The sequence below is a fragment of the Elgaria multicarinata genome, chromosome 8 (genome assembly GCF_023053635.1).
Source record: "Elgaria multicarinata webbii isolate HBS135686 ecotype San Diego chromosome 8, rElgMul1.1.pri, whole genome shotgun sequence".
Lineage (NCBI taxonomy): Eukaryota > Metazoa > Chordata > Lepidosauria > Squamata > Anguidae > Elgaria > Elgaria multicarinata.
Genome location: NC_086178.1, coordinates 102,154,495 through 102,177,496, shown reverse-complemented (window position 1 = coordinate 102,177,496; position 23,002 = coordinate 102,154,495). Strand labels below are relative to the sequence as shown.

General features: G+C 44.8%; 1 protein-coding gene across 1 annotated transcript; it reads left to right on the top strand.

Annotated features, from left to right (window-relative positions):
• The first annotated feature begins 1,675 nt into the window (after positions 1-1,675).
• On the top strand, positions 1,676-22,054 carry LOC134403187 (synaptotagmin-15-like). Its single transcript, XM_063133294.1, has 8 exons — positions 1,676-1,682; positions 10,475-10,670; positions 11,660-11,802; positions 13,531-13,826; positions 14,908-15,078; positions 16,315-16,435; positions 18,991-19,170; positions 21,289-22,054. Exons 1-8 carry the CDS (start codon positions 1,676-1,678, stop codon positions 21,423-21,425), a joined length of 1,251 nt encoding a protein of 416 aa, XP_062989364.1. The 3' UTR covers positions 21,426-22,054.
• Positions 22,055-23,002: the final 948 nt, after the last annotated feature.

The window sequence follows — 23,002 nt, the reverse complement described above, 5'->3', positions numbered from 1 at the left end:
AAATTGACGGAGCTATCTAAAGGGGTGTGAATTAGGGTTATGGGTGGTGCGTTAGAGGGTAGAGCCGCGCCAAAAATCAGGGGATGATGGGATTTGCTTGCAACTTGGCGTGCATGTGGACACATGGATAAGCTGCCCTGGTGCCGAGTTTGAGGTTTCTAACATGCAAATTGACGGAGCTATCCCAAGGGGTGTGAATGGGGTGCCCGATTTTCAAAAATTCGCCAAAAATCAGGGGATGATGGGATTGCCTTGAAACTTGGCGTGTGTGTGTATACGCCCATGAGGTGTCATGGTGCCAAACGTGAGGTTTCTAACTTCAACGGAAAAAAAGTTGTTTACTTTTTTAGCTTTCAATGCAACCCTATGGGGGGCAAAAACGGAGCTCCGGATCCGGATCCGGAGCTCCGAGCGGAGCGGAGCGGAAGTGGGCGGAGCGGGGGCAGAGCGGAGCGACCCGCTCCGGAAAATGGCGGATCTGCAAGTGAAGCGGAGCGGGGGGTCCGTGCACACCCCTAATTTTGAATATGCAACCCCCAATTGGGGATGTGGTATCCTGCAAACTGTCAGCTTGCCTTTGCAGAGCTGCTTTGCCACTAAACTCTGTGGTTTCGCTACTGCTGCGGGTGGGAGCAGATAATCCCCATTGCAGGAGGCAGCATAGGCTTTCCGGCGGCCATCCGGGTACTTGAGAACCACCCCATGCCCACCCCAATCAGTGGTTGCCATCCACCCCAGCAGAAGGGCCATAGTGACAGCCCTTCAAAGGAAAAAGTCAGGGTAAGTCCCCGACTTTTCAAAGGCACAACTTCGGGAGAAAGCCCCACGGTGGGTGCGAGTGGGCAGTTGTGTCATATAACTGACGCAGCACCACTGCACAGCCACCACGGGCAAAGAAGATACATAGGCAGCCCCTTGGGCACCGAAGGTTGTTTGAGGGTTAAGCAACCCTCTCATACCCCTACACCAAACCGAGGATTATGCAAAGGTTGCTTATTTAAGAAAAAGCAACAACTGTTGAGGCTTGATTCCGAAATACAAGGCAAGTACATTCCTGGTGCTTTGCCGCTCAGTGGCCAATATCCTAGCCTTGTGGCCAATGTCCTACCCACCCCCATCCCTCTGCTTTGTTTGTGTCAGAAGGATGCTCCGAGGCCTGCAAAGTCAGCCCTGCGCTTTTCAGGAAGGAAGGGGTGGCTAGCTGGCTACAGGCAGGGCCCACTTCCCCTGTTCCTTCCCTAGATTGCAGGAGCTGGCAGGTTCTCAGCAGGGCAGCCCTTGGAAGTCGTAAGGAGCTTGCCTGCAGCCAGGAGGAGGAGCTGCATGTTCAACATCCAGAAGGAGGCAAGGGGGAGAAGGCAGGCAGGCAGGAGCCATGCAGCTGCAGTCCTTGTTGCCTCCCTTGCTCTAATCTCAGGTGGACTCAGATCTACGTGGGAGAAAAGTTATCAGCCGGCACCTGAGGTTGACAGGGAAGGAGAAACGTTGGCTGCTGGTAGCTCAGATGCAAGAGCTCCAGAGAAGAGCGAGGAAATAACAGCTGCTTGGAGGGGGGGGCGAGGAGAGGCTGAGAGTTGAATCCTTCTTGGGTAGCGGGGCAGCAGGATGGGCTGAGGCTCTGAACTGCACAGCTGGAACGTCAGTGGCAACAGTGTTTCTGTAACCTCTAGGACCCATGTCTGGTAAGTGGAGATTCTTGGGATGGTTGCCCAGAGTTGGAGCTATTCTCCATTTGGAGACAGTGTTGGAGGTGTGAAGGAAGAGGCAAGTGCAGCTTTATCTTCCTTGGTTTGGACAACCGTTTCCCCGGTTTTGGACAATGATGTTCAGAGAGGAGGGAACAGGTGAAGTCTGTACTTGGTGAGGTCTGTACTCTCGTTTTCTGCCAGTTTAACGTCTTTGCTAGTGGAGAAGATGTTGGGGTTCACATTTTGCTGCCCTCCCCTTATACCTGGAAAGTCGCATGCCAGACAGCCAGCTTGGATCATCTTGTGTAATGATTAAGTCACTGATTAGCTCTTGTGGTTTATCACATTGCGATTTGAAATAAATAACTAAAACGTCTGGTTGTAAGATGGTTTGAGATCCCTTGCAGCAGAGAAATGACATTTAAATCCAAGCAATCTCTGTGTTGCAGTCTGAGCAAATGCAAGGAAATGCAAGAGTACAGTATCAATACAGGGACGGGGAAAATGTGATCCTCCAGATGTGGCTGGGTTCAAATTGTTACCATCTCTGGCCTTTGGCCATGAAGCCTGGGGAGGCTGGGAATTAGAATGCAACAGGACCTGGAGGGCCACAGATTCCCCACCTCTGCATTAACAGGTGTGCAGGTCAGGGATTTTGGGCACTGTAATCCAAAACATCTGGAGGGTACCTTGTTGCCGACCCATCATCCCAGGTAGATCTGCAGGATCGCGGAGAGGCTAGACAGATAGATTTCCACCTTGGCTTTTGTCGTCAAATCACTTTCCATGTCTGCCAAGGAAAACTTAGGTTAGAAGGAGGGAATGTCAGAAACACAGGTCCGGATTGCCTTTTTTTAGTCTGTCCGTTGCATTTAGGTTGTAGTTGCTTCTGATGTGAACTGCTCTAGGAACATAACTGGAGCAAGGTATAAAAGCTACCTGTAACAAAATAAAGCATACAAACACACCCGTGCAGCTTCTTCAGTTTACTGTACTGTTTGTCCTTCTCCTCTGCTTTGTGGTTTGCTCCTGCTTGATGCGAGCATCCACTCACACATTAGCTCATTCTTAATTTTTCAAAATTCCTGAGCTGCTATTGTGATCTTTACTGAGCAAATAAGGGTGGGATTTGGTATGACCCAAGGCAAAGGAGGACAGGGATAGAGAACTGTAAATACTTGAGTAAAAGGAGGAATTTTAGCAGGGGCAACTCCTCTCTTCCACTCTTCTCCACACGACAAGCAACACCTGACTATATTCCCTCACCTATATAACTCTTGAAGATATTGAAGCCATTTCCTTCTCTGCATCTGATCACCCTAGGAAGGTTTGTGCCCATTTCTTTGCAGATTGCTTGAAATTGACACACTTGGTCTAAGCTACCTAAAACTGATTGTTTGGGGATGTGGTCCAATGGAAGGGGTTTCAGAGTGGAACCTGGGAAAGCAGAGTTCAACTCGTCTAGTTTTGGCCAGCTAAATTCAGATCCAGTTTCCCCATCTTTAAAATGGGAGTATTGGTGGTTTAGCTCAAAGGGATGTGAAGCTTCGATAATAGAAATGCTTTACAATGGAAGAAAACGGCTGCAATCCTAAACAGACCTATTAGGAAGTAAGTCCTATTGAACTCAGTAGGGCTTACTTCTGAGTAAATATGCCTAGGAGCAGACTGCAGACTTTTAGGAGCTTTTGGAAACACACCTCAAATTCTTTCTACTTCTGGACTATCTGTGAAACTAATTGAGAATTCAGACATTCCAATAAGACTGGTTGCTACGAATGAGTTAATATTTTATCCTTTCGAGTACTTATCTTATTCTAGGAGGAGGCCCTTGCTTGTGTGTGTAGCCAGTGTTATTTGACTTGGATTGCCTTCATAATGCAAGATATATATCTTTAGAGCCATGTGTTAAATTATAAAATGAATCTAATTTGCAATGTTTGACTTAAGGACTGCAGAATATTTAAAATATACGAGCCTCTTCTTTACCATTAATGGGATTGGGAGGATGCAAACGAATGTCTATAAAGAGGTGCCTCTGGCATTTGGAGTAGACACACCTGCACTTATTTTGATTCACAGGTGTTTCACACTCAAACGTTTGGCCCTGTTTTCTCTCAATCATGTGAACAACAGATAGGTTTTCAAGGTTACTTACACTAGGGTGACCATATGAAAAGGAGGACAGGCTCCTGTATCTTTAACAGTTGCATAGAAAAGGGAATTTCAGCAGGTGTCATTTGTATACATGTGGCACCTGGTGAAATTCCCTGTTCATCACCACAGTTAAAGCTGCAGGAGCTATACTAGAGTGACCAGATTTAAAAGAGGGCAGCTTTAACTGTTGTGATGAAGAGGGAATTCCACCAGGTTCTCCATATATACAAATGGCACCTGCTGAAATTCCCTTTTCAATACAACTGTTAAAGATACAGGAGCCCTGTCCTCCTTTTCATAGGGTCACCCTACTTACACTGCAAGCTTAAATTGATCAGAGAGTTCAAAGTAGTCTGAGAGAGGCTTTACTTTCCAGGGCATGCACAAACACATTTCCTCTGTCCCATTGTTGCCTCTGATTAAGCAAGAGTTTGAAACACTACAAAACCTGCAAACCCTTTTTACTAGTGCAGAGGAAAAAGTGAGATGACTCCCTTCTTCAGGGAGGCCTGTGAATAGCAGATCTGGGAAGGGGGTTCAGGGTCTTTGGGGAAGCAATTTTGGCACCTATCTTTTACCCTTTAATATCTCACAGATTAAGAGAGGGACACACCTGTCTCACACCAATGATTATACCAAGAGTTTTATACCATCATTTGCTCTGCAATGGCCCATCTGTCACTGATGTAAAAGGTGATCCCTCCCATTTAGGTTAAATATTTGCTTTAAAATGCAATTGTTCTGTAATCTGTTATCAACAGCGTTAAAAACAACAACTAATAGCTGTAGAAATGGTAAGGACTTCTTAATGTCAAGGGCACTGCTAGGTACTTAAAAGATATGGGGCATAGGTCCATGGAAGGAAGACTGCATTCAGAGTGCATATGCTGATTTATATAGCTAGATGCAAATTTAGAAATTATTACTAGAGTTTAAATGTTACATGTCAACTAATTTCCCACCCAAATCATGCCAGCTTCCAGCACCCTCTACAACACACATACTGTCAAGCAGAGCACACACACACACACACACACCTCTACAATAAAAAGCTATTTGCATCTCTCCCTCTCTCCTGGCTACTGTCACCTTCCTCAATTTATCAACATCAGGTGTTGAAGCAATGCTCTGCAACATTTCGTAGCTCTCTGTCCAGTTGCCCCGCCCTCAATATGTCCATGAGAATCCTCATCATAGCTTTTTCAGTGGTGGAGAGGGTTTGCAGAAAATTGACACAGGTAGTCCCACAAATTTGGAGAAAGAAGATCATTTTAAGCTCCATCACACCGGGGGTTAACACACTCCCTACCTTCGATTGAGTCCGCTGCTCTAATGGCGCACAGCAGGAGAGAGCAGCGATTCCGAGTTTAAAAAAAATCAGACTTAACGGGGTTGGGTTTTTTTGTTGCGCAAGGAAGGCCAGAAGGGGCAGAAGGCACGCGGGAGGCAGATGACATCATGGGAGGGACCTAAGCAAACTCTGTGAATGCCCAGTAACGAACATGCAATAAAACACTCGTCAGATGGAGCTCTTTATAAGATTTTAAAAAGCCAACCAACAGTATCCACCAGCAGTGCAGTTGGAGTTGATTATTGTGACTTGCATGAGAAAAGAAACTTACTGCCCAGACTTTCAGCTGTAGCACTATTAACCAATTATCCTAGGCAGGGAAGAGATACATTCTTCCTCCTCTACCACCACAAGCTAAGGATTGAACTGGACAAATATCATCATTTGCAGTGGATTATGGGGCATTCACAGTATGTCATCATATGCCATGATTCCCAGGGGCAATCCAGCCCCATTTTGAAACATCTGGACACACAACCAAGTTTCAGTTTGGCTTTTTAGAGCATAAAAATGATGAAACAAATATAAGTCTTTGGTCACCTAGGGCACTGAGCAGTAGAACTGGGGCACAGGCCCACTCAGCCCTTGACAGTGACACCCTTGCATAATGCTTTAGCATCACTCCACATGTGTTTTACATGTATCTGCACCCCATCCAGAGATTTAAATATTACAAAATTGGAAGAGGGGGTTAGATCCTGAGGAATGATGATGATGATGATGATATAACTAGCAGCTCATGCTATTTTTTTTTAACAAGGGATTTTAGCAAAATGCAAAAATGGGGACAATGATTTACCAAGGATAGGAGACAGGGGACGGTCCTTGTAAACAGGAATATCTGGAGCTTATGCAAACTTCAGTTCCCAGGTTTCTCTGGGGGGAGCCACAGCAGATAAACTCATCTAAAATATATATTAAGTGTAGATAACACCAACATATATTTAAGAGTTATTACTACAGAATAAGCGAGTATATGGACAAAATGGACCATTAAACCCACACACACAGGGCTAGAGTGGAGCAGAAATGTCAGGGGAGAAATGCATCAGTGGAAAAACAACCATCACCGCCACAAATCAGCTATTAAGGCCCTTACAATAACAATCACTCAGAACCATGAAGCAAAATATTGTTAATGGCTGTGAAATGATAATTTATTTAAGTCGCTTGCTTGCTATTTCTTCCTGTTATCCAAACGGGTGTGTGTACATGGAAATGTTTTTTTTTTAAGAGCCCAAGGCTGAAAAGTCAGGAAATGTATGCCAGTCAGTTAAGTTTGAAACTAGAGGAATTGAGTTGTTTCCCTGGGGCTGTTGCGCTCCCTGGTTCTTGACGTGGCCAACCAGCCATCAGCCAGGGATGAACAAGCAGGATATGGTGCAACAGCACCTTCCCACCCATGTTCCCCAGCAACTGGTACACACAGGCTTACTGCCTCGAATGCTGGAGATAGCACTCAACTATCAGGGCTAGTAGCCATCGATAGCCTTCGCCTCCAACCCCCCGTTAAAGCCAAATTCCCGGAGAAGAAGGCTATCAATGGCAAGTTTGCCCCTTTCCTCGCTATGACATCTAATTCCACTTAACCATTCCATGATGCATTTAACTCCCCTGCTGCGAATACTTGGCTGCTGCAGAGAGAGCGCAGAAACACATTGTAATGGTGACAGGGCATGGGGTAAGTTGACCTAGACAATTATAAAGGCAGGGGTACAGCGAGCTGACCAGGGCTGCTGCCAGTGTGAATTTCCCAATAGTGATAATAGTATGATAAACTATTGCTGGCTCCTTACCCATGTTCACATGCCCTGCTTTTGCCATATTCTTTGAACAACGCAGATGTACCACATGTGGGAAGTGAAAGGGTCCTGCTGCTGCTGCTGCTGCTGCACATGCACTCAAGCTGGGATTGGGACCCTGCACATGAGAGGGTGGCCTGATTTAAACGTGACTTTTGTGGCACGGGCACTGCAGCAGCACTGTTGTAGAGCCATAGATATTTTTAGACCAGGAAACATATGTATCCTAAAGTTTGGAGCATATTCTGCTTGTTTGGTTTGGGGTATGTGTATTTCCCAGTTAGACTCCTTGTCTCAAACAGAGGAGGAAAGGAAATGAATCACAGTGATGGCATGGCTTGCTGCCCAATATCTGAGTTCCTGTGCACTGCCTCTTCCTCCCCTCCCACTGTCTGTGTGCACTAGTGGAGGCTAGTGGCTCCTATTTCACTGGGGCAGAGAATCCGCCCTGGGCTTCAGACAGAACCAGACAAAACTCTATAGGGGCTATCCAAAGTGGTGAACCCATTTTGGGAATAGGGTTCAGCACTTTGGATAGCTCTGGTGTGCACTTTGAGAGAAATATAAAGGCAGGGAACACATTTAATACTCCTACCCACGGTGTCCCCAAGTGTACTTCTTTACTCAGTGCAGTTAGGAGATTTAAGACTCTGCACTTAAAATGATCTTATGGCTGTGGGGAAATCTTTAGGTGGCCATGTGTGCTACTTTATTTACCTCAGCATTTTTAAGTGGCCATGTGTGCTACTTTATTTACCTCAGCATCTTTAGGTGGCCATGTGTGCTACTTTATTTACCTCAGCATCTTTAGGTGGCCATGTGTGCTACTTTATTTACCTCCTTAGGTGGCAATGTGTGCTACTTTATTTACCTCAGCATCTTTAGGTGGCCATGTGTGCTACTTTATTTACCTCAGCATCTTTAAGTGGCCATGTGTGCTACTTTATTTACATCCTTAGGTGGCAATGTGTGCTACTTTATTTACCTCAGCATCTTTAGGTGGCCATGTGTGCTTCTTCACTTACCTCAATATCTGATAAGAAGATAAGACGAGCCCTGCTGGATCAGACCAAGAGTCCATGTAAGTCCAGCGCTCTGTTCACATACTGGACAACCAACTGTTGATCAGGGACCCATAAGTAGAACATGGTGCAACAGCACCCTCCCACCCATGTTCCCCAGCCACTGATGTATTTAAGCTTACTGTGAGTTAGAGACCCCTTTTAAAGCTGTCCGAATTGGTTGCCATTACTACATCTTGTGGTAGAGAATTCCATAGCTTAACTGTGCACTGTGTGAAGAAGAACTTCATTTTATCTGTTCTGAATCTCCCACCAATCATCTTCATGGTATGACCCTGGGTTCTAGTATTATGGGAGAAGGAGAAAAATGTCTCCCTATCCACATTCTCCACACCATACATAATTTTGTACACCTCTATCAAGTCTCCCCTTAGCCTCCTTTTTCCTAAGCTATTGTAACCTTCCCTTCTGCATTTGGGGCCCCTCCTGCTCATTCTGTTGATAGGAGCTCTGGACTTCTGTCCAAAGTTATATCCTGATGGCACTACTGTCTTTACTTCTATATTCAGTGAGTGGCTGCTATTCACTCCTGTGATGGAAAGCCAAATGCTACGCTTGGGGACTCTGTTGTCATGAGGGAAAACCTGACCCTTCCTCCCTGGCAGGCGTTATCTTGACCTTTTGTAGACAGTTCCTCACTGTGTACCTTTTGGTGCAATAGAGTAGGTGTGCACATCCTGGGTTCCATGCAATATATAAGCACTGAGTGCCATTTCTTTGGTGGAAAGGCAGGGTACAAATCAAATAACTGAATAAGTCACACCACAACATCTATCTGTCATGACCCTAATTGTTTTACTAGTCCTACACAATGAAAGTGGTGTAGAATGTCTTGTCTCAGAGTCACTCTGAAGTACATTTCCCTAGAAGAGCACAGACACACTTGAAGATTCTGCATGACCAGGGGAACAGAGCAGTCACAGCAACCTCCCACAAATGGTGCCTGGGTTTGTCTGTCCCCAGGAGTAGAGAGGCAATCTCAGGGAGTCAGTCCCTGCAGCCACCACTTGATTGAGGGATGGGGAAGTAGGGAGGATGGCCTGACCCCACACCTGCCCCCAGCACTTCATGCAAGTGGTGATAATGGCTTCCGTCAGCAGGTCTCACTTGGGGGAGCTTGTTCCTAGGGCCACGACTGCTCTCCGAGAGAGCCACCAACTCCTAGCCATCCAGCAAGGCTGGCCCAAAACATTTTGCTGGCTGAGACAAAGAACAATATGGCGCACCCTCCTATTTCATGTAGAAAAGCCAACTGGACTGGGAGTTGAAATTTTCCTCAATACTGACAATGGTCAGGGCCAGCCCTACCATTAGGTTGAGTCTGGCAGCTGCTTCAGGCAACAGATGTTGGGAGGTGGCAGCACTTTGTTGGAGGAGAGAGTTGTGATGTGTCCCGCCCTGTCCTGCCCTGGTTTGCATGATCATGGAGGGGAACTAAACCACAGTGGCTTATTTCCCCTCCTTGGGTGGGCTGGCCGTGTGCGGTGCAGTCATGTTGTGCAAATCCAGCCAGGCTGGCTTGTTGCCATGGCCTGTTTTAGGGTTCTGGATAGCTTATTATCCACAGTAACAAGCTACCCTGGACAGATTCACGTGATACAACAAGCTGACTGGCATGCGTAGGGAGGGGAAATAATTGGCATCATGGTTTATTTTCCCTCCATGAGAGTGACAACCTAGCCCCTGTGTCCCCTATGCTAGCCTGCTACGTTCAGGTGTGGTGGATGCTGTTGCCCCATTGCCACTGTTAGAGATTCATCTACCTATCCAGTCAGCTTTTGTACATGGGATGGGAGAGGGTGCCTCTTGTCCTTCACCTCAGGCAGCAAAATGTCTTGGGCCAGCCCTGAAAATAGGGCAGCATTCTCCACCATGCCTGAAGGCAGCAGGCTAGCTTAGGGATCAGAGGACAGGCTGTGTAACTTGCAGCTCTTTCTGCCAGGACCTTGCTGCTACCCCCAACATCTGCCGCCTGAGGCGACCACCTTACTCTGCCTAATGGTAGGGCTGGCCCTGCCCTCCAGATAGAAAACAGCTAGAGGGCTGTTCATCCAGGCCCATTGCTAACAGGGAGGGAGGCCCCAGCCATTTGGTCCGAGGGCATGAGTTGCATGGTGCAGAGGAGGATTTAGGGCAGGAAGGGCAACAGAGGGAAGTAATTGGGTATTGGGGAAGAGGGGTAGAAATGAAGCTGCAGGTGTCTCTTCCCCCCAAATGTTGTAGGCATTAAATAAGGATCTACTTGACCAAACCAGAGGGCAAAGCTGCTTATGATCAGAAGGCCCTTAGGAGTATCCCCATGTTTTACATGTTAACAATTTCCTTATGTAAAATGAGCTTCTTTATCATTTGTTCGCTGATAGTTGGGGCATGCATGTGCTTTTGTGTAATCAGAACAGGCAGCTGCGGTAGCTGGAGGTGTGGTAGGAGGAATCCTTCTGCTAGTCCTGATTGGGATAGCAGTCTACCTCTTTTGGAAGAAAGTATACCTCAAGGCTTCTTATGAAGAACTTACTGATTCTGCGTCTGCAGTTCTGAAGGAACCAGATGCCATGCAGTCATCTTCTTTAGTTCATTCTCAAAATGCAAGGTGAGCAACTTTCTCTATGCCTGTTTGCTGCCTGTTAGTCATCTAAATCATGGGACAGAAAGTGAGACAGAGACCCAGAGGCATAACGGTCAATCACAGTGCGCCTGCATGCGTTGCAGATCTATGGTAACCAACCAAACATTTTTTATCAACCCATTCCAATAGCCCAATGTTTCCAAATGCCATTGCATGTCATAAACCAGTGATCTGGCCCCAAATCCCTGCCCTCAAAATATCCCCATGAATAATAATAAATAAACATTTATATAGCATGTTCCAGTGTTCAGAGTGTGTCATCCACTCTTACAAATCCTTAGAACAATGCTGAATCATTATCCTCACGTTGCAGATGGGGAAGCAAGGGCTGAAACTGAAAGGTGGTAGTTTGCTGAGTGGCTGAGGAGAGGCTGAACCAAGGATTACATGTTGAGTAACTTACTCCTAGCTGGATAGTAGCCATATATCCACTAGACGATGTGTTTTGCATAGTATGCTGTTGCAAATGCAACACGGCTGACCTAAGTTTTATATTTTGTTCCAGTTCTTAATGGGAATCAATATTTGTCTGGAAACTTATAAATGTCCTGGTTTTTTCTCCTCCTCCTTAAAAGAAATTCTCATTTTGGGGAAGGTGTAGAAGGGATGCATTATGTTTCCTTCTTACTGTTTTTAAACGTTGTTTCTTACTTTTCTTCATTTATCATGTGCTCTGCATTTTCACTGGTGTGGGGTGGTGGTAGTGGATGATCATATAGCCTTAGACCATTTCTAGAAAAGCATGGGCATGATCCGTCCAAAGTTAAGCACTTTTAAGTTCCATTGATTTCAGTGGGAGGGACTTAAGGACATGTTTTTAATCTCACTCATTTCGACCAGTAGGATTTAAAAGCGCTTAGCTTTGGATGGATTATTCCCAAAGCATTACTGTGGTTGATTGACACCTCTTTGTTTCCTTAATCCAACCGAATATGGTGGTTGTCTTTGGGCAGAACAAGAAGCGTCCCTTTTATTGTTCCACCGAAATTTCATAGACAAGCGTGGGCTGATATGATAAACGGAGAACAAATTCAGGAAGAGAGTGACCTCTATGTTACTCCTGACTCTGGGCCTCGATCCTCTTTCCATTCACTAGGTAGGTTGATGCTACTCAGGTGAGTAAAACCTGGGGAATTAGAGAATGCCATATATTGACAATGGGTTGGGTCCAGACTTACGCCAGATGTACACCAAGCAGGATGTAACACTTTGAAAGCAGTTTGAAAATAATGTATGGAATGTGTCATGAGCCTCAACAGTTGTCAATACTGTTATAAACCATTATAAAGCAGTAGTGTAGATCCTGCCTTAGTCATGCTTAGAATAGAGAAATTGAAATATATTATTATTATTTATTACATTTATATACTGCTCCATAGCCAAAGCTCTCGGGGCGGTTTACAAAGATTTAAAAGATTGGATTAAAAAGACTGAACATTAAAAATCAATATACAAAATTTTAAAACATAAAAACAAAAAACAGTTAACATTTAAAATGGTGCTTAAGTTAGTCCATTGATTTCACTAGGTTTACTATAAGCATGTCTAAGCCTGAATCCAACTCTACATAATATTTAATTCTGGGAGAATCTTAACTATATCATTGTAGATACAAAAGGAGACCATAGCTCTGAGGCAGGCAACCTGGTGCCCGCCAGATATTTTGGACTACAGAACCCATTGGTCCTTAACATTGGCCATGATGGCTGAGACTGATGGGAGTTTTAGTCAAAACATTTGCCCCTGCCAATTGTTAGAGCACATCCTTTGCATTCCCTGGAGTTTCCCAGGAAGAATTTCCTAGGAAGCAAGAAAGGCCTTTACCAGATAACTTGGAGAGCTTCTACCAATTCTGAGCTAGATGGACAAATAGTATGACTGGTAGAAGGCAATCTCCTATATTTCCCATCTAAAAGAATTATTATTTATTATTTATTATTATTTATTAATTACATTTCTATACCGCCCAATAGCTGGAGCTCTCTGGGTGGTTCACAAAAATTAAAAACATTAAAAATTAAAAATTAAATTAAAGAAGAGACCTGTGACACTTCCTCCTCTTGACCATGCCTAGCATCCAGAGTGCACATGCCCTGATGGGAAGATCTCCAAGTAGAAATAACAATCGTAATGGTGTGTCTGCATCAGGGGTGCATAACCCCTGGCCCATATCCCTAATCCAGCCCACTGGGTTTCCCAATCTGGCCCGCAGAGCCTCCTTGGGTTCCTCTAGCCCTTGGGGATTCCTCCTGGAGGAATCCTCACTGTGAACTCTGATCTGTGTTAAGGTCTGGAAAGGAAGGGCATATGGTCTGCAGTGCACTAGGGCGAAGGTCAGCTGTGGAAATCAGACCACTCCAGGCTGGATTTATACCATTGGCACAAGAATCGTGCTGGGGAGGGGGGACGGTACCAGCTTTCCCCAGAGAAATGCAGTATGCTGTTCCAGCCTGAATTTAAAGTGCTGTGCCAAAAGTGCGGCATGTTGCCTTGCCAATGGATCCTAAATTCAAGGTAGTTTCATGGCTTGCAGGGGTCAAGTTCATGCATCCATTACCTGATTACTACTTTCCAGCTCTGTGTATGAACAAACTCCATTGAACAGTATTTTGTTTGTGACCTGAAAGTTCTGTCTCAGGTCTTTGATCCATCACGGCTCATTCACACATGCTACTTGATTCTGCATTCACCGAGTGACCAACATGCATTTGTAAATCCGCTCAGAGTTCTTCCTGTAAAAGCAGCACCCTCGTGTTAAATACATCTTGTAGATTTGTTCTGCTTAATTCACTGGAATTGGGTGATTTCTTCCCCTTCTGTGAAGCTGGAGCATACCTTGTAGGAGCCATCAATCCAGAGCTGTACAGGTTCCCCGAAGACAAGAGCGAGACGGACTTCCCTGAGGGCAACATTGGTCGGCTTTGGTTCTCGGTGGAATACGAGCAGGAGTCGGAAAGGCTCCTTGTCTCCTTGATCAAAGCCCGAAAGCTGCAGCCTCCCTCTAGCTCCTGCAACCCCTTGGTGAAAATCTACCTGCTGCCTGATGAGAGGCGCTATTTGCAGTCCAAGACCAAGCGCAAAAACCTCAATCCTCAGTTTGATGAGAATTTTGTTTTCCAGGTAAGCTTTGCTGTCCATGGAATATCAAGAAGAGCCATGCTGGATCAGGCAAGGGTCCATCTAGTCCAGCATTCTGAACACACATTGGCCAACCAGCTTCCCAGGGGAAATCCACAAGCAGGACATGAGTACAGTAGCACCCTCCCACCTATGTTCCCCAGCAACTGGGGTACACAGGCATGGTAGGGAGTAGTGGTGAGGTACTGGAGGACAAAGCAGGGTGTGCTACATGGCCAGCATTATGCCTACTAAGCTAGCTTGCTGCCCTCAGGTGCAGTGGAGGATCCTGTCCTGTCACCAGTGCTGAAGTAAGATTCAACTGCCAGTGAGGGCTGGCTCTATCATAACGCAGAGTGAGCTGGTTGCCTCAGGCAGCAGATAATGGAGGGAGCAGCAATGGCAACCTCCTTGGTTGGAGGACAGAACTCCACGTGGTTTGGCTGCACCTCCTAAGCTGAACTGCTGCCCTCAGCAGAGGTGGAGGACACTGTCCCATCACCAGTATTGAAGTGAGATTCAACTGCTAGTCCCGGTTGGTCTCTGTAAGTGGAACAGAGGGTGGGGTTGGGGTGTTTCCATCTTTGCCTCAAAATATCTTGGGCAAGTCTTGTTGCCAGTTGACTTCTATACATGGAATAGCAAGGGTGACTTGGCCTTTACCTCAGTTAGCAAAAGGTCTGGAGCTGGCTATAAATCAGTGTCTCCCAGTGGAGGCTGGTGGGACTGTAAATCCCATCTGGGTTTCTGCCACAACCAGACAGAACTCTAAAGGAGCTATCCAAGGTGCTGAACTCTATCCACAAACTCGATTCAGCATCCTGGAAAGCTTCTTCAGAGTTCTGGCTGGAACCCAGAATGTATTCACAGCCCCACTGAAATCGGAGCCACTGGCCTCCGCTGGTGGGTTAAAAGTATCTGACAACTGAACTATCATGTGTCACATAAAATAGGCCTAATTGTATCCTGGTGGTTCTTCATTTTGAATGGAAGTCTTTTTGGGAGGGGGCAATTAGGAACAGCTAAGCAGAAGGCGAGAGATTGCTTTATCCTCCTCTGCAATGATCTGCTTGCTGCCCTCCAGATTTCCAGTAATTCCTTATGCCAAAGGACGCTGAAGTTCTGCATCTACCATGTTGACAAACAGAAGAAGCACATTCTCCTAGGCCAAGTAACATTCCCTTTGAAAAACGAAACCTTCACTGGTGATGGCAAAGTCATCGTTTGGAGAGATTTGGAAGCACATTCCTTAGAGGTAGGTGCTGAATTAGCTCATTAGATAAATGTCACGGTGATTATTATTTTTTAATTCAGAGCTATTCTATTGTGACAGTAGGGAGGTGAATTCTGGAGAACACTTTCTACATAGACAAGTGGAATGAGCTAAGGCGAAGCACATTCAAGCACTCTGTAGTTTGTTCTGTATAGTACTGAACATGTACCAATTAAGAGGTATCTGGAAAGGGTGACTGGGATAATTAATGCTCTTACAGAATCTTTGTGACTCCTTTATTTAAATAGAAATGGTAACATGAGCAGAAGCTTTTTTTTAAAAAAGCTACTTGAACCCAGTGGAAGCTGGTGATCTCAATGTTAGTGGGCTGGTGAATCTGCTCAAAGCAGAGAGCTAGGTACAATAAATGTTCTTGTGCTTTTGAGATGAGTGGAGAGAGATTGCTCTTTAATAATGTTGAATCACTGGGATGTTAGTTGAGAGGCTGGGTGAAGAGGCTGGAGTTAATGCACAATGTATGATTTTTGGGTGGGGCCCCCCAAAAACGAACAAACAAAAACACAACCCTCTCCCTCCCAGCATAAATCAAATTTACACACACAAGCTTCTGCATAGAAATTCCCTTGCTGGATTGGGAACCATGTGCACAGATTGAATGTAGACCTGAAATCAGATGCACATCCAGAGCTCATTCAGATCTGATATGTCACCATTCACACTGAAAGATGATGTAGGAGACTTACGAGGGGTGTTCTCAAAGGTGGCTAGAAGGGCTAGGGCCCTGTCCCCACTTTCAACGTTTCGGATCTGCTAGCAACCTCAGTTCCCCCTCCCTCCTGGGCATCCCTTGGATTTAGACTTTCTCCAAGTGCTTGAACTGCACATGTCCTTTGACATGAGAAGTGAGATGAGGCAATGAGTCAAAGTCTGGGTGATAGCTGGCCAGGGTTGCTGCATGTGCCCTTCCCCATCTGAAGTTGTGTGCTCTGATGGTGGAGTTCTCCTTCTCTTCCTAAGTCATCCTTAACCACTGTCTTCTGGGGTTGTTGCACATCATTATATCTGATATGGAGAAGAGGAGATTCGGGGAGAGAGAAGGTGTGGTTAATTGCTGCTTTGGAACTTCATTAGCTGTGCCTGACACAACCGTACGCTTAAATTAATGGGAGGGCAGAAAATGTGTGGTTTTAATGCTAAGTATTTGATGAAATAATGTTTTCACAATGTACCCAACTAATATTCTCCTTCTCCTTAAAGCCACCTTCTGAACATGGTGATCTCCAATTTTCTCTCAGCTATAATGACTATCTGGGACGTCTCACAGTTGTGGTGCTAAGAGCAAAGGGCTTGAAGTTCCAGAATGAAAGATGTGCTGTTGGTTAGTATTGTAAGAAATAGGAGGAGGAGGAGGAGGAGGAGGAGGAGGAGGAGGAGGAGGAGGAGGAGGAGGCGGATTAGCAACAGCATGGATAGGGTATTGAGAAATGAACCCTATTAACAATAAGTTAAAATTATCTAAAACTAATCTAAACTGGATAGTTTTGCAGGAACAAATACACCTTCTCTGTGCATCTATTTATTACAATACCACCAATAAAATATATTTGTTGATATTTGTTTGAGCTTAGGCCATAATTGTCAGCATCCAACTGGCAGGTTAGAACTGACAAGTTGGCTGTGCTGCGAGCAGCACATTTTTCTTTTATTTTCGGCTGTACGTTTTCGAAAAGATGAGATGGAGGAAAACAGAGAGAGAGAATGGGCAGTATCCAATACTGCTGCTGTGCCTCTATTCATTCCATTGCACCCAAGGGACCCACCAGCAGTGCAAAAGGAACTAGCGCTTCCTAAAGCAGCCCCTGAAATGAGTGGAAAAGCTTGTTTCTGGAATAGGTCAGGTCAGCAGAGAGCTCTGCTGACTTTCCCCATTCTAGGAGCTAGCGTTTCCACTCTTTCTGGCTGCTTCAGGAACTTCTAGTTCCCTGTTGTGCTAGTGGAGAGACCTAGTAGTCCATGGGTAGCTCTGGATACTGCCCTACATTTTTAAAATGCAGTTTCAGTTTGGCAGGATGGGAGTAATTATAGATTTCAGGTCTAAAAAGACAGGAAACTCTTATTTTAGTCACCACTATTCAAAATTCCTCTATCTAAAAATCTTTTGAAAAGCTGTCTTTAGTGCTATTTTTATCGTTAGAAAGCTGGAGTACAAATCAAATCAAACAACAAAACAATCCTATGTCCCCTAGACAGCATCTGGGATGACATAGAATTGTTCAAGTTTCCTGGCTCTGAGCTTGTTGACACTACTCTGAGCTGGGAGCCAGGAAAACCTGCTCCCCTTCCCCTCATAGCCGGTGCGGAGAGAACTGCATCTGCTACTTTTCCACAAAATTGAAAATGGAACATGGAGATGGGGGAAAGGAGGTGTTCCCAGGTATGGAGATGGGAGGAGACTGTGAACAAGGGGCTACAAAATATCTCCAGCCTCCTTCCCTCCTGCTCCCTGAAGCCTCTGCTAGATGGGCAAAATTGCCTGTCTAGCTAAAATGCAGAGCAGGAGGCATGAAATGCCTCCTGTTCTGCATTGAATACATGTAAGCCTCCAAGTTCAGAGGCTTATGAGTACCCAGAGCACATCCCATAGGATTGTATCTTAAATAAATAATTAAAAAATCTATCTATGCTTTCTGTTTTGAGAGCGGAAACAAAATTGGCTCCCCAAAATTCTCCTCCCAGTTCTCCTCTGTAACTACCTTGATATTTTTTGTATGTGACATTCTATTTATTTACTTTTATTTCTACAATTTATTACCTGCTTTTCATTATAAAATAACCCCCAAAACAGGATAATGAAATGTAATCCAAGGACATTACATTTCCGTATCTGACATTTGACACTTGCCAGTTGGCATGTAATGTTATTGACGATACTTGACACTTGACATAGAGTGACATAGAGTGATATCGAGGGCAATGTCAATAGCTCCCACATGTGGAGGCTTTCCTAGCAGACTCGCGAGAGTCCCATTTCTCCCCTCCCCCCATGACGCACATGTAACTGGATGGGAGGTCTGTGCACACTTCCTATATACCAGAAGTGGTGAACCTCTTTCTGCCCAAGAACTGAATTCAATTTTGAGGAAACTTTCAGGGACTGCATTCTAGTAATGGCTGGGGCTGAATGGCCAGTGGCCTTGAGGTTCAACAGTCCTGCCATATCCCTATCCAGTTCTTCCTCTCTGCACAATTCTAGTTACTCATGCTCTGGAGTGCTGACCCCCCCCTTTCCCTATCATAGCCAGGAAGGCTGCCAGTGTCCACTGAAGGGAAGGAGGCCTCTATCAAGTCCTATGGGATTTGTCTATATGTGGACATTGTTCCTGAGGCGAGACTGGATTATGCCCAGTGGCTTTATTTAAGACCAAAAGCTTTGGATGGATGACATTCAATGACAGTTATCAAACAGGATTTAATAGCTCACAGCTTATGAGATTTCATACTCGACATTTGGCAAAAGAGTCAAGAGATGACGAGAAGTCTTAAGCAGTTAATTTTGAGGTCAACTTACATTAGCAATTACTGCTGGTGCAGGTGCCCCCTTCACTCCATCCCGTTTAGCTGTCCTGTTTAATCAGAATGTCCAATTAAAAATTTGAGGAGCAAAATTGGGCAAATATTGAATATTTGCACATATTTGCTTCAAGGCATAACTGTCATCTGTACCAGCGTCAGAATGGCCAAGAGGACTCCCACTTATCCAGACTACTGGTTGGCTGAATATTTGGGATGTTGTCATAGTTCAATGAAATAACCGTGGTTGTACTATGAATTGTAGCTCCCCAAAATGTAAGCTTTGGAGATGGGATTGATGGAGAAAGGGATAGGACTCCCCCCCACCTTCAGAATGGTTCCAATCTCATCCTCTCCTTCCAGGTGTGTTCGTCAAAGTGTCACTAATGAACCATAATCAATTCATCAAGAGCAAAAGGACCACGGCTGTCGTAGGATCCTCTGCGCCGTCGTACAACGAGACTTTCAGCTTCAAGGTTGACCAGTTGGACCTGGATACAGCAAGCCTGAGCCTGTCTGTGCACCAGGATGCTGAGGGAGAGAGTAAGGAGCTGCTTATCATTTATGATGATTTCAAGTGTCCTGATCATGCATGTTAAGCCCTTTATCTTTCAGGATGACTTAGATTTTCAGGATGGCCACTACTGGAAAGTGGAGCCATGGAACCTTGTTATTTACTCCACAACATAATCTTGAATGTATCCAGGAGGTGATCTTTTGCACCTTGTTAATATCTGCCCTTCCACTGAAATGGTGCCCAAGGATCCTGGGAAATGGCGATATGGTCACATTTGGGGAACTTTTTGTATGAGGCAGCTCTGCCCCCAGCCACAGGTGTTTGCAGTAATTTTAAACATGCCAGTGCAACTGCTGCATCCTTGGGAAAAAATTGTTTGCTGTAGTCGTGTGGGGAGTTTCTAGAATTGCCACCCACCCACGCCTCTACTCCCACTGGCTGCATGTGTGCCTTTAACACAGCCTTCCTCAACCTGGGGCGCTCCAGATGTGTTGGACTACAACTCCCAGAATGCCCCAGCCAGGCTGGGGCATTCTGGGAGATGCAGTCCAACCCATCTGGAGCACCCCAGGTTGAGGAAGGCTGCTTTAACAGCATCCTGACACAGAGAGATTCACCAGGTGAAGCTTCGCCTGGCACAAAGACATATTTTGTGAAAAGCATCCCCTGATCTGTGTCAGGATACTGTGTGTTGAGTTCTGATGTAGCATCATGTGTGTTCTGAAATATAAAGGCCCAGCCCTTGCTAGGCAGGAGGAGTGATCAGCCCTCAGGCATCTGATTTGGGTGTCATGAAAGGGCAGCAAATGGTTATTTAATGTATTGTTGCATTTCTACTGTGAAGTGGGGAGAGAGGCACTTTTGAGATTTTCTACATCAGGTGCCAAAATTACCTGGCTGACCTTCAGTACAATGCAGTCTTGTGCTGGCCCTGGTAAGAGGTTGTGGGGCTTTCGATCCCCTGGCCTCCCTAATATAGTGCTATTTCTGGCAGCTACCATTCCTCAAATGGAGTATATATGAAACTTATTTACTCAGAATTATCCCATTTTAGGTAGACATGCACTGGTTTGGACAACACAATAGCTACCCATGGTGGGTTGTCGTATTGTGTGAACTCAGTCAGTGTCGACAATACTGGGCTAGATGGACCAAAGGCCTATTAAGCATGCAGCAAAAAGAGCAGCCTGATCATTTCCATATTGTCTCAGGAATTCCACAATGTTCAATGGATTCTCCCCACGACCAAGTAAAGTCCGAATTGGATTGCAGTCTTATGTCTCACTCATTCTAAAGAAACTACAGAACTAATATTGCCATTAACGTAAAAGCATTAATGGATGGTACATTTTCAACAACCATTTGCAATCTTGCTCATGTGTTTGCTTTTGGCATGTGTTTACCTTCTTATATCTGATTTTCACATGATATGATGAAGTTACACCCTAGTTATCTTTTACTTAATTTCCCCCCTCCCCCATCACATGATGAGATCTCACTTTAGTACATTGTGGCAAAGTTTAATTTTCTGTTATTCACCAGGAAAAGGTAAGTTGGAGACTGAGTGAATCAGGAGACCATTCCTAATAATCCTTGTGTACCATGATTGTCATGCTACATCAATCATGTTGGAAACAGGGACATCATGTGGGGCAGGACAGTAACCATGTCATCTGCCTGTCCCATGTGGCTCCCTATTTCAGATGTTAACCTGTGGAAATTGGGACTTTCTGAAGTGGGAACTATGGCAGGATCTACACTACAGCTTTATAGCACTATCAAAGTGCACTGACAACTGTTGGGGTCCACGACACATTCTACATACCACTTCCATATCATTATATACTGCTTGGTGTAGATCTGGTCTATATCTCAATGGTAATGTAAGTATTGGCCCTGTACAAAAGAAAGTTGAGAGCATCATGCTCTATGGGCTAAAGGAGGCAGCTGCACACTAGGGCAAGAATATGAGAGGTAGGGAGAGACTGTTAGAAGGGAGAAAAACTGTAATTTGGGGGCTGTTGACTTCACAGGGTTATAAATTTTGCCCATCCACTTTAAATGAAATCCTTCTATGTGCAACCTGGCAGCTACATAGATGCTGACTTCTTTTTTAATCACTCTATTTTTCTACTCCTATTTAGAAACCTACTCACTGGGCCGTGTAGTTGTTGGGCCCTTCATGTACACCAGGGGCAAGGAGCTAGAACACTGGAATGAAATGATCAGTAAGCCCAAGGAGCTGGTGAAGAGGTGGCACGTGCTTTCTCTTAGCAGCTGAAGGATGGAGAGCGCTCTTGCAAGAGTTCCTTTCTGCTTGTATCTATATACAGGAGTGAACAAATTTTAACTGTATCATGGCCCTTGATGTGTATCCTCTGGTTATGTCCATCACAGAAATTCTGTGGCTTGGTGATCAAAGACAGTTGGTAAGGTCTCTGAAAGCACTGGATCTGAAATCAAGGCAGGGGAACCTTGGGTCCACTTAGCTGCAGAGTGGAATATGATCCTTAAGATGAGGTTAGTGTCTAAATCAGTGAGAGGGGATGTGGGCCACGTTAGCACTTCTATCATAGATGGTTGAAATTTGATGTGTCCCCCCCCCCCCAACTCAGTAGGCCACATGAACTGGCAGACTAATGCACACTTAGTTATAATCAAATGCTGAATTCAGTGGGCTTAAGTGCACTTGTGGTTCGATTGTGACCGGTTTGTATGTTTAAAGCCACCCAATTTATCCTCTACTAAGCTAGAATCCTATGCCTTCAAAAGTATGTTCTCCCCTTTTAAGTAACTCTGCATTATTCCTGCTGAAAGTACAGACTACTGAACAAAACGGAATGAACACATGTGCATTAAATGTAGCAAACATGTTCAGTTCCGGATCACTAGTAGAATGCAATCCTCAAAATACTTTTGAGGAACGCTGCTGTTTAGGAAATCATCTCCAAAGTAATCCAGTCTTTTCGTTATGATGAGCTCAGATAAACTCTAGCTGTGACCCTTTACAAAGAATGTGCAAACTCTTTTTTAAAAAATCAGGAAAGGTAACTCAAGAGTTTAAAAAAAACCAAACCATGATCTTTTGTAATGGTTAAATTATACATTAGACAAACAGCCACTGAGTGAAGAAAGAAAATCAGGAAATTGTTTTAGTTGAAATAAGAAAGGCTTCCCTCTGAAACAGGATACAGTGTTAATTAACACACTGCTGCTTCCTTACAGAAGCAGACTTTTACTCTTGGATTTCTTCTTTAAAATACATTGCCAGTATCAAAAGGGTTTTGGAAAAAGCACCATGTATTTATTAGGTAGGTCAGTTTCACAGCTGGTAATGCTGACTCCTTATAATTCATGGTTCATAAATCAGGAGTCTCCCCTCTTCTCTCTGGTATTAAGCCCAGCTTTACATTACAGACAACCTATGGTTTGACAGGAGTTTGTAAACAATTATTACGAGGACATTTTGTTTGTATCAACGCACATGTACCACAAAACCATGGCTAATGGCAGGACAGGGAAAGTCAAGTGGAGGTGGATGGAGAGGGAATGCACATTTCTGTAAGATGCATAGCAACCTTCCCTAAGCTGGTACCCTTTACATGTTTTTTGACTACAACTCCCAGCATTCCTGTCTATAGTCTATGCTTGCTGGGGAATTAAAGTCTTCGATTGAGGATGGCTGATGGACAAGATCGCCACACAGTGTGACTCATACAGCTGATACAAAACTATCAATACTTAATATGGTTGTTACAAATTACAATAAATCTTCTTTTTCTTGCGGACGTATCCCACGAACAGAAATTGGGTGCAGAGGGAGCTTCCCATTAACTTCCATGGCTCAAGCTATTTTTA